This window comes from Battus philenor, unplaced genomic scaffold, assembly GCF_028537555.1.
Source record: "Battus philenor isolate CCGP_79_NKW_IND1 unplaced genomic scaffold, ilBatPhil1.0.hap1 SCAF_16, whole genome shotgun sequence".
Classification (NCBI taxonomy): domain Eukaryota; kingdom Metazoa; phylum Arthropoda; class Insecta; order Lepidoptera; family Papilionidae; genus Battus; species Battus philenor.
The window spans coordinates 6,148,148-6,160,418 of record NW_027181678.1 but is presented as its reverse complement, the minus strand read 5'-3'; the positions used below and the strand labels follow the sequence as shown (position 1 = coordinate 6,160,418).

The 12,271-nt window shown below is 35.5% G+C and overlaps 1 protein-coding gene across 6 annotated transcripts in view; it reads right to left on the bottom strand.

Moving 5' to 3' along the window:
* Positions 1-12,271, bottom strand: part of Spn (Spinophilin) — a 44,534-nt gene that overhangs the window by 10,024 nt on the left and 22,239 nt on the right. For 5 of the 6 annotated variants that reach the window (XM_068762070.1, XM_068762072.1, XM_068762073.1 and 2 more), the window contains 13 exons: positions 11,457-11,647; positions 10,440-10,460; positions 9,757-9,882; positions 8,462-8,783; positions 8,118-8,206; positions 6,473-6,651; positions 5,091-5,227; positions 4,533-4,684; positions 3,852-3,981; positions 2,763-2,909; positions 2,144-2,299; positions 1,040-1,151; positions 246-561 (listed from right to left, as the gene is read on the bottom strand). In XM_068762070.1, the coding sequence (XP_068618171.1) occupies positions 246-561; positions 1,040-1,151; positions 2,144-2,299; positions 2,763-2,909; positions 3,852-3,981; positions 4,533-4,684; positions 5,091-5,227; positions 6,473-6,651; positions 8,118-8,206; positions 8,462-8,783; positions 9,757-9,882; positions 10,440-10,460; positions 11,457-11,647 (2,078 nt within the window). The remainder of the gene's footprint in view (positions 1-245; positions 562-1,039; positions 1,152-2,143; positions 2,300-2,762; positions 2,910-3,851; positions 3,982-4,532; positions 4,685-5,090; positions 5,228-6,472; positions 6,652-8,117; positions 8,207-8,461; positions 8,784-9,756; positions 9,883-10,439; positions 10,461-11,456; positions 11,648-12,271) is intronic. The other variant, XM_068762071.1, reaches the window with a different exon arrangement.

The window sequence follows — 12,271 nt, the reverse complement described above, 5'->3', positions numbered from 1 at the left end:
TAAGTCGTAAATATGTTGAAAATAGTATAAGTACATTGAATGCCTCTACATTTCCAACTCTACATTTTAACAATAACAAAATAATCACTTAATGTGAGTTATCTTATAAAATTATATTCGGTAATTTAAAAAAATTATCCAACATTCATTAACATGTATAGCATATTTTTAATGTTCATAATGTTTTGTACCTTTAAATAACAGTGTTACATCGAAAAATAATTAATCTAAGCACTATAACTTACATTGTTTCGTTGGTAAGAGCGGATGTAACAGTCGTAACAGCAGACGTGTTTGATCCCATTGCGGAAGCTGATGAACTGATCAGTCCAGCAGATGTGACTGCGACCGTTGAAGTCGCTCCCGGGGTGACAGCCGTTGACACAGTTGATTTGACGTCGACTGTTGTATTTACGGAGGGCCGTGTCTCCATGGACGTGGTCGCTGTGACGTCTCCGATGTCGGGTGCTTCGCGCTGACGTCGATCCGATTTATCGACTTTTGCGTATTCATCCTCTATCGGCGACAAGTCCGATAGATCACTATCAGAGCTCCATGGATCTACAAATTTTAATTTAATTTTATCAGCGTTTTTATGTACATATTTAGAAGAACACTTTATAATAAAAGACAATTTAAAGTTTTGTTATTTAACACACGGATACTTTATCACGTCTTGAAAAATATTTCTGAAAAAATTTTGAAAAGGAATTTTTTCATACTACTATCATTTGTTTTATTGGCCAGTAATATGAAGATAACGTCAACGTAATGCCAAGATAAAGCAAAACCGGTTAAATGTGACGCTAAAGAATAGCATTCAGAAAAACTGTGACCATACAATGTTCAACGTGTATATTTTTTTTAAATAAAGATTAGAACTTTGGAATTTCAGTACAGGACCCTTATTGATCGTCCACTGTTTTTTTTTAATTCATATATATATATATATATATATATATATTTATGTGTGTGTATGTCCTATATTACACTGTGGACGATCTATGGCCAAAATGACGATATGATATAAAAGTTTTACCGTCGATTAGTAGCGGGTCGGGATCGGGACGACGATGTAACGGCGGCGTCTCACGGCGTGCTGATGGCTCATGAGGCAACATTACTGGAAGACCAGCCTTTTTCTGTGTTTCCTGTAACACAAAAAATACAAACGATGTCATAAAAATAAATAAAACTTTTTTCCAGTTATTTAGCTTATATATTATTATATTTAGGTATCTTGAGGTTGTGTCATATTGCTTGATATTATATTTAATATTAGGTTTCACACCGATAGAAGCATCTTCTTTAGAGAAACATGTTTTTTTTTTATTTCAGTAGTCTTGCAAACAATTATTGGAATAGATAATGTCCGACGATAGAGAATGATAGAAGACGTTCATTCACAAGGATTCGTAGTTAATCAAATCTAATCTAGTGAGTCGTGTAGTCTAACACATGTTCACAAATTACTGACTCCATTGAACAGTTGTTTTTAAAATCAGCTGTATGTAGTTAAAAGTTTAAATTTTTAATCATTTGATATACTGATTTCCTGAAACGTTATCTCACCTATTATTATCGTGTTATAATTGACACAAAGTGTGCTTCTGTGGAGGATAGATTTTGTTGTATAAAATCTTAAGTCTCGTTTCTTATCCATTAGACTACCACTGATATGCTAGCTATATGTATCAAAATGAAGCATATTACACAGGTAGATTAGAGATTAGTTAGTGTGTAGTTGGATTATCTTAGATTTAGAGGAATTCAAACTTTATGATACATAGGTCATGCGAAAGCCCTATCACTCTTGAATCTGTATGAGATGTCTCGGACAGAGCAACGTGGCAGAGGAATGTAAAATGTGTTGTGCTTCGATTTCTAATCCAATACAGTCTTTTTGGATGTCCTCTTAGGACCTGTGCCAAAACATACGACTAAGAAAAGAATGATACATATTATTTAGATCATGTCAGTTGATAGACGCCCACTGCACCAAGATCGCCAACATTCAACCGGTCTTGCCCACATTCAGCGATTTTTAACTATAGGTGGTACTCGAAACAATATTTTTTTATTAAAACTCAAAATATATGCCAAGTCAATCACCGTCTGATGCAGAGTGAAGTAGCATACGTACCAAAAGTAAGACTTCGAGGCGCGCGACGCGGTCGTGAAGGGCAGAGAGCGCGGTGGCGTATTCGCGGTGCGCGTCCCGCAAAGCGGCGCTCCACCATTCCTCACGCGCCCGAACCATCGCCCGTGTCCGTCGCCACCCACGTAACGCCCGTCGCGCCTGCATCCAACGCACCATTAAAGTTATTAAGAAGTCCACTAGCAGGACATGGGATTTCTTCCACCATAGATTCCCAATAGGAACGGTTTGAAGCGTGCTACATCAAGCGTTTTCGCCTATAAACAAGATCGCTTCTGCACGGATGGCCTACGCTGCGCTTGTCGGTCCGTGGTCTCTACATCAGAACCTTAAGACTCCAGCTGCCATCTGCTCCATTATTTTCTGCTTGCTCCAAGTCTAAGTTGTAAACATGTTGTCTTACGAGGCAAAAAAGAACTGTACCTAAATCTATGTTTCGATACCCTGGGGAAGAAAGAAGAACTTACACGCACATGTTTTCACGGTACTACTACAAAGATGGTGGTACAATGTGGAGGTTTTAGTCTGTGCAAGTCTTACATACCATAAAGATGTACATGAACGTAAAACAAAAAAGGCCCCAAGCTGCGGGTAGCAGTAGTACCTTGTCGTATTTGCGATGTGCATCCGCAGCGCGTGCAAGTGCATGGTGCGGCGGCGGGGGCGCGTGCGGCGCGCGGCGAGAGCACCAGTCATGCACTCGCGCACTGATTTCTTCGCCGCGCCCTCCACCTGCCTCCATTCCCACCAGCTGTGACAATAATAAAAATAGCTATAGTGTGTAAATTAAACATATTACATAATGATCTACATGTCTGTCTCCATACGATGTAATATTCGCCATTTATTTAGTGCGATTGGTTAAAAATGTGAAAGCTTTAATTGGGTGATTGTATAACTCATGAACTTGTATAAATTGTATGAAATATATTACATAAATATTTTTTGTAATGAAATGCGACAGAGTAACGTCTACTGGCAATACAAGGTTTAAATGGACAGATAGTATTCAATAAATAATTTTAACATGTAATAATACGAATTTTAAAAATGTCTTTCCCTATTATGTTATATTATTTTATTTTTTGGATTCCATGGATTTTTACCACTGTAAATTTTTGACAGCAGATGAAGTATACATTCACCTGTCAAAACTTTTCACGCCTATAAGAATTAACTTAAATACCACATCAATAGCAGAGAATAGAGAATAGAATAACCTGAATATAATAGTACTACATATTTCGATTATGATCTGAAATATGATGGTGTAATCTTTTTTTTTTATATTTAAACTACAAGTAGTCCTTTAACAATAAAGATTTTTCTAAAACCTAATGCTCTTCCACTCTAGTCTCAAGCCTAAGTGGTTACAAAAAAAAGATATGTAATAGATTGCCACACTACACTTTCATAATAAAAACTTTGGTTGTTATCAGTGCCAATTATGTATTTATTTATTAAGTAAACATCGTCCTCATAGAAAATAAATAGCTATCATTCGAATTTAAGCTGAGAAGTCGAAAACACGCAAGTGTAAAGTGGTCTTCTTGTTTTACGATGTTTGATTTCCGAAAAAATAATTTAAGATGGTAGTGAACTTAATATAATTATATTAAAAAAGTACAGTATCATTGTTTATGTTAAGGATAAATATTATGCGCCGTATGTTAAAGAAAAGAAATTTCTAAACCTCTTGCAAAAAGGCACGCAGTTCATTTATGTCTGGATGTCTCGCTTGTGCGACGGCTGCTTCAGCAGAAGACTGTTTACTACTTTCGTCCTCTTCTGTTTGCTGTCGACGTTGGCGCTCTCTAGCAGCTCTGGAAAAGGCAATCTTAATATTCAAATATTTGAAATAAAAAATAATAAAGTTTTTTCGGCAACACTACGTCATGAATCATCGTATTATATACATAAGTTAGATGTTCACTACATTCAAAACTTAATAATTATTAATCCACAAGCCGGGAGACGCGGCTGGAGTACGCCATACACTAAATGAACCGATGACATAGCTAAGGTCGTGGTGCGTCGCTGGAATGGGGGCAGCGCAAAACCCGTTATCGTAACGATCATTGGTGGTGGCCTATGCCTAGCAGTAGGCGTTTATCGGTTTATTTATTACAATTATCTAAAACCAAGGATGTAGGCCACTTCTAACTGATGATGAGGAGCAATGCAGGGACCAAATGATAGCTCACAACCAATGCACTTTTTTGTAGGGTTCCAACGGGTAAATTAAAAATCCTAATAAAAATACTATCCACAGATATGATAACAGTGAATATTTAAAATTACTAATAATATTTGAGAGTTATTTAAAACATAATTCGACTTAATGAAATGTAAAAATTAAAAACTTGTTATTAACCTTTCTTCTCTTTCTTTGTCAGCAGCTAACGACTGTCTGATCAGGTGCGCTACTTCACTGTTCTCTGGATCTTTCTCGCGGCCGATAAGAAACTTCACCGGGCCTGATGTATTGCGCAAGACTGAGGCCGCGTAAGCCTGTGTAACTCCCACCTGAAAGGACATAAAAACACTTGAGCAACACAAAATCAATTGAGTAAAACCAAAGTCTTGAAATTATTATGCTTTTACTTTAAGGTAGTTTTTTCTTCATTTTTTAAAGACGATTTTCTGAGTAGTTTTAACAAAAGTATAATTGTCTCATCGCATGTTTGTTAACGTTCTATTTCTAATTAAACTAAGAAATAGGGAAAAGCGATTACGAAGCGGATAAAAAACATCATCATTATATCAACTGATAGACGGCCACTGCAAGTAATAGGCCTTACCGAAAGATCGCTATAATCACCGGTCTTGCGCGGCTCGCATGCATCGACTTCCCGGGATCTCGGCTATGTTGCCTATAAAAGACAGCACACACACAAAGCATTTGATATAAAATAAGGATTGATGGACTGACCAGACTCTTGCCGTCGACTTCGATAATTTGATCGTTGACTTGTATGCGACCGTCGCGAGCCGCTGCACCGCTTTCCGTGATTGTCTTCACAAAAATACCTAATTTTTCCAAACCGGCATCTGCACCCACGCCCATACCTGTGCAAAAAAATATTTACTTGTAACATTTACTAATACAATTTACCTTTTTAGATCGTTTGCCAAATAAACTTAAGATTCCCGATACTTGTCAAAAGATGTTAAACTTTATTGCAAAATAAAAAAAAACCTGAACATAGGGCACTACTATTAATTGAATATGCTCCTAACCACTCAACAAATTTATCAGATTCATTCATTCAGAGCATTCCAGTCGAGGTAAGTTTTTGTATCCATAATACAACTATTAGATCAAGGCATTATATTCAATTATAAGGCGAACAGTTGAGCAAATATTTGAAAAAACAGACAGAGAAGCAATCAGTAAAAGAAATTTGGATAAACAACTATAATATCATGAATACTATAGAAAACATGAACCTTTCTTGAAATGGGATAACGAAAAGATCTTTGTAAGGAGTATGGAAAAACGTTCGGCCAGATTTAAGTTAGAGACTGATGAAATAATGAAATTAGCGAAAGTAACCGATTTAGACGAGGTAAACGTGGAAAACCTTACAGGAATAGTTCAAGAAACAGTGGCTAGTTTTTCTAATATTGAACTCAAGGAATTAACTGAGCAAGTAGAAAACAAAAGTTTGTAAGAAAGAGTTAGACCACTATAACTGTTTTTGGGCCAATCTGTTGAAAATGATCCAAATTGCTTGAGCCCTAGGATCAACTAAGCACCAAAAAAAAAACAGTTCTACATAAAACTCTATCTCATAGTTCTAGTAAAATGGACTGTGTAGGAAAATCATCCTTGTGTTAAATAGATAAGTGCCGTATTCCTGTAACAGGTGTGAAGTTATTTATAAATCTTGGTGTACGGTTCTCGGAAATTATAATCGAGTACTATCTCGAACTTACTAGAACCTTATCCGTAGTATAAACGAGTTTACTCCACATGACGACTGTGCAGTGTTGTTTTTAGAGTTATAAGATTAAGATCTACGATCAGCGATAAAAAGTGACACTTTGGCAATTATTTGGACAGTGATTGCTTACGCGATTTGGGAGCGTAGTTTGGACTAAGCGAAAGTATACTTTGTGTTAAAGTAGGGTGACCATCTGATTTGTGAATAAAGTACTCCTTGGGAACCAATTGTGTTTCATTACGAGTCAGAATCAGAGTCAGAATCTATAGTACATAACATACCAAACAGTAACATTTTGCAATATGCTACAACAGTAAGTGCCTTTATGTTAAACATGGAATAGTTAAAATAATAAAAGTATTATTACCAATGATAGAGAGTCCCAGTCCGTCGGCGCCTTTGACGAGGTCGACAGGGAACACATGCATTTTTTCGACGCGCTTTTCCAACTCGTACTCGGCGGAAGCAGCCACTGGATCCACGTCTTCATTGCGACGGTCATACTCGCGCACCGAGTGCGTCGAAAACACACGCATTGGTTGCGTACTACGGGTATTGTAAAATCCTTATTAATCTACTGTATCCAGTCAGACAGTGCTAAAAGCTTAAGCGTGTGAGCGTCAGACCTTCGACATTTCATAAAAGTTGAAAGTAACATCACAACAACGAGGCAAAAGTAATGCGCTGCTCCGACACTGATGGTGTTACATGGTATGCTCAAACTTCATAAAATCGGTCACGGTCCTCAGTAGTGAGAGACACGACGCAGAGAGGAGGCGAGGCGTAGAGTTTCTCAGCCTATGCTGCCAGCACAGGCAGGAGCTATAAACGACTACGAAGTTTGACACTTAGTGGCTTGAGCAGATGACAAGTAAAATATCGACGGTTTGTCACTTATGAGCTCTTATGCTATAAGGAATAACCAGATAATGATGGGTTCATATGTATGTCTTTTCTAAAATTGCGACCCCCTTTCCTTGCTGGTATTTACCTTGCTATGGCTTCGTATTATTAGACCGATATCTACGTAAACTGTAATTTGATGTGTTCTTTGATTAATTGTTTAATGTGTGAGTTTTTTATTTACAACGCATATCAAAAAAATACAACACATAAATTCTATTAAAAAATTACTATATATAATAGGGACTATTGACCGGCTTATAGACCGACACAATTGCATTATACATTCATAAGTGTCTATTATCAATCGAAAATTATACTTTCATTAGAGGCGCCGGAAAGTAATTTCGCTTTCTTAAGATAAAATCACAGGACTACATTTTTAACAAGTTTTTATTTCTAATCAACAATATGTTCACCTTCGTTATCAACAACGTTTTGTCATCTAGTATACAACGTCTTCCAAGTACTTAATAAGCTACCAAATGACAATCGAATATCGACATGCGCAGAAACGACATTACTTTTCCGTCCCCCCAATAATTATTTTTTTTAGAATGTTACTTGGTGTACTTGGACAACGATGACAAATATGTCGCAAGAACTAGTAACAATGAGATTATTAACGGCATTTTTGGTCAACCTACAAGACAATGATATTTATAACTCCTTATTACTAGGCATGCTAACTTAAAAAATAATTGCTACATACAAACCCATCTTTACATCTCTTTATAATAGTTTACATTCTGTATAACCATCTGTCCCTTTCACTCGCTTACAAAAGTGTGATTATAAGAGCGTTATATAAACCGGCAAATAAATTAAAATTACAATATAATAGTTGTGAGAAACCATATCAGGACGTGTTTATTAACATACCCTTCGCTAACTACAATCGTACGTTCGGCTAAATCACGGACAACGAACACTATTTTATTTATATTCATAACTAAGTTAAAAATAGTAAAAAAATATAACTTTTCCTATGACTTATAATGTATATAAGTCGTTAGAAAACTACAAGGCTAATTTAACAAATTTGTACCATTAAATTACGGAAATGGCTAGAAAATAATCTAAAAGGTATTTAACGTAAATATGCCTACCTGAATTTTACTTTGCTATTTTTTTTAACAAACACAGGCGGGTAGTAGTCATCGTCCTCTTCTTCTTCAACAGGCGGAAGTCCAGCAACCTGGTGAATATAAGTTGTATGTAATTTAAATTTAGCCACCCCTAATACATTTACTATGTGTCTTAAAAATACACACATTACAAAGTTTTAAGTCTTATCACTTTGTATATAAACATGTAGTGCGGCGACAGGCAAAAACATGTATAATCTATTTGCTAAGTTTGGTATCTTTTATAAAACTTTATACTATGTGATATTTTGTCTATAATAAGATATGTGTGTATTAGTTTCATGATTGTTAATTTTATTTAATACCTCTGTATAGAAGTGTCCATCTTCAAAGTAATGTATGCCATTTTCCTCTCCCAACTCTCTTAACGGATGTGGTGGATAATAATCGAACACCGTTTCCGCTTCTTCAGGCACAGGTTCTGAACGAGGAGCTGCCTCAACATGTTCCATTTCCTGAACGGGTTCTGCATGTTGTTCATGTTCCGCATGTTGCGCGTATTCCGCATGCTGGACAGGTTCCGTGGGCACAAGTTCAGGCTCGTCAATATGACATCGGTCTCCACCCGCCATGCCAGCATCGGCCTCCAGCGAAACAAACTCATAGCTTTCGTCCACTGACTGCATGCTATATAACATATAACAAAATATAATGATTATCATAGGTTAGAATTAGTTTTGTATTTCAAAGTTACTTCGACATTAAAGAAATTAGTAAATAATATATATAAATTCTATATTTATTATTTACTAATTAATATAATAATCATTTCTATAACCGACGTCACTACACAGCAGTGTTTGCAAATGTAAAGTCTAAACAACTTTATCATTACTATTTTTATAGCTCAAAATCAAGTGTACGTTAATTCTTAAAGCCACCACCTACTGAGAAGAAAAACAAAAAATTCAGTGGTGTTTGTATTTTTTTTGTCAATGATTGTATTAACATTTAATTTTCCTAAAATGAAAACAATTCATTTTCACATTTACCGTGAACATACTTTGAAATAGAGTAAGCAATATGTCCGTTGACAACAGAAATCATTTAATAAATTTCTTGAATTTATAAACAGATAAATTACCCGTGTCGTTTGACAGTTTGTTATAAAATTGTACACGTTGTGTAACAAATAAATGAGAAAGATTGAGGCACTTTATGGAGCAAGTGCTTAGTGAACACAGTAAGTTTATTTTATTCCTTAGATTATATTGATGGAGATTACTATTTGTATTAAATTTACATTTACATTTTTATGTGCATAAATTTTGTAGTCAATCCTTGGAGCGTCCGCCCAAGTGATCTTAAGTGGTCGGTAGTATTTCAATCAGGTCAAATACCTCTATATAGCTCTAGGTCAATAGCTAAAATAGATGCCCTTATATTTCGTATTTAGTAGGTAAATAAGATGCTTAGGCTAAGCGTACACAGCGCTCTGATACCTCCAATTTGCGCAAACTGTAAATGTCACTAAGATAGCGTCACAAAATAGCGTGCTTCTGTCTTAAATAATTAATTACTAAATAATTATTTCAAAAATCACAAAGTCTACAGCATGAAGCGTAAACATATGAACAAAAACGAAAGTAAAATGTCTTACCTCTCGTACGAGAGCACGGACTGGTAGCTGTCGTTGAGAGACACCCCGTTATCTGGGGGCAGCGCGTGAGGCGACAGCATAGCAGCTATCTCTTGGGCTTGTTCATCCGACAACAGAGCCTCTTGTCTACGCAATCGACATGTAATTAACATCAAACACATTATTTACAGATATTTATTATTTATAGATTGGGTTAGACGTTATATATTGGCTTAGTTTTAGCATAGTTAGTACTTTGAATTATTTACGAATTAGATATATTTATTGACGGACAATATGTTTATATGTAGTATATAGTTTAAAATATTTAATAGAATATGTGTATCACTTTCAGTAACATCGTTTAACTTCCACATATAATAAAATTTTCTAGATTGTGCAACCATACTATCAAGTAAGCTTTATTACGAATTAATATGTACGATATAAGCTTTATTACGAATTAATATCGTACTTTTATTTTGTGTTGCACAAATCTGGAAGCCCTTGGTGTATTATCTTATTTTTGCTCGTAATTTTTATGTTGTATATAAATAAACTAATGATAATTTTGTGCAAAGGTTTTAATTGATGACGGAAACTTCTTTAGCAATACAATATTGATCCTTATTACTAATGTTATTCTAATTTCAAAGGTAGGTTATGTGAAAAACGTTCTAAAACTACATAGGAAGCGATCTTACCTAAGTTTTTTCTCCAGAATACTGCAAATGTGATCGGGCAAGAATGAAGCGTTGTGCGCACAGGCAGCATGCAAATGGTAAAAATACGACATTTAATTTATAACAAGCATAAAGAATATAAATACAACAGCATAAGAGTACATTATTATACACTAGAGAAAGGGCAATGTACTTTAAACTTACAAATAGCGTGCTAGAATAAGAATATTGTTTAGCTAGTTGTATTGAAGTAAAACGACATTTAAATATTACATGCAACAATAATTGCATCAGTGATTAATAAAACCATTCAAAAGTAAAGTAATTTCAACGACAAGCCGTACATAATTATGCAAGCAAAATTAGAAATAATAAGTTTATTTGGTGTTTAATATAGACATAATTTTATATTAAAATTATAATGATTAATGCAGCATACTGAGCTCTATAAAATAAATGAAAGTTCTTAATAATGATAGCTAATAAAAAAATTGAGCATCAAACAGTGGTAACAAATTTTATTATTTATTAAATTTGGCAACTTTAACGCCACTTGTACACGTCAAGAAAAGTAACCGAGCCTACGCGAAAATTCATCTTCACGATACGGCACTCGACATTATGTGAAAAAGGTTAATGAGCCCATCAAACATTTTTTTATAGTATAAACGAATGAACCCAGAAGTCTCTTACATTTTTTCTGTTTCATTCTTTTATACGCGTATTATCCATTTATCATTTTTACCGCAAAGTAACATTATTTTCTTCAAAAATAAACGAAAATTAATGAGAGGCTTTCCTAGTCTACCGTATTGTGCGTGCGACTGGCCAAAATAATGTCATCATTTACATATTGCTTTGTTTGCAGCAGAAACGGTAAATTTTGGTTCCTTGAACCAACAAAATTCTTGTCATGTACAAGGTAATCTTTTTCAATCTGCAGCAGCTATGGTTCAATTTCTCAGCGTGTACAAGCGGTGAGCATGACACTTGAAACACTAGCTACTAAAGGAAGATTGGGCTACTCAGTTTGCTCACCTGGAACTTAGCAGTATCTCAGCCTCGTCTGGCGTCATGCTGTCGGGCTGCTTGTCGTCAGGATCGGGCGCGTCGCGCGCTGCCTCGCTGGACGGGTTCTCCGCCTCCGACACGCTCCATTGGCTGGTGGTCGACTTGTCGAGCACCTCTATGGAGCCCTGGCTCGCTTCGCTTACTACTACTCCTGAATCCTTTAATGTAACATTTTCCTTTTTATTTCTATAAATGTTATCACAAAAAGAACACGCAGACTGTATGTTTAACCTTAGTGCTTAGTTTGTTTTTACAGTATTAATCGCGAGTGTAATGGAGTGTAAAGATTGCTATTTCCGTAAATGTGTAAAGGTTGATTGTGAAGTCTTAGTTTTTAAATATTAATTCAATTCTTCAGCGGCGACGAAAATTGAGCATTACAACACCTATAATTAAACTTATATCTTAAAGATAGAAGATTTACCATCTTCAACGAGATTAAAGTTTTGTAAAAGACCGTTAAGGAACCGTTGACACAAAAGCCGATAAATAGTGCAAGTTCGCGAGCCACCTCTGCTGCTAGGACAGGGCCAAATCTTGCTAATAATCTTGTAATTCCGTCAAACATCTATGTTGGAAAATCTAACATAACATAATGTTTTACGTACTGCGCTTAAAAAAGCGATGTTGTGAAGAATTTGGCATTTCAACATTGTTAAAGTTACGGTATATATAGATAATCAAATTTACGCCCTGCTTTCCTTGTCACTTCATGGTCTAACAAAAATATACTTGTGTTAGTATTTTCCTAGGCATTTGAGTCTTAATTCGCTTAGTCTGGT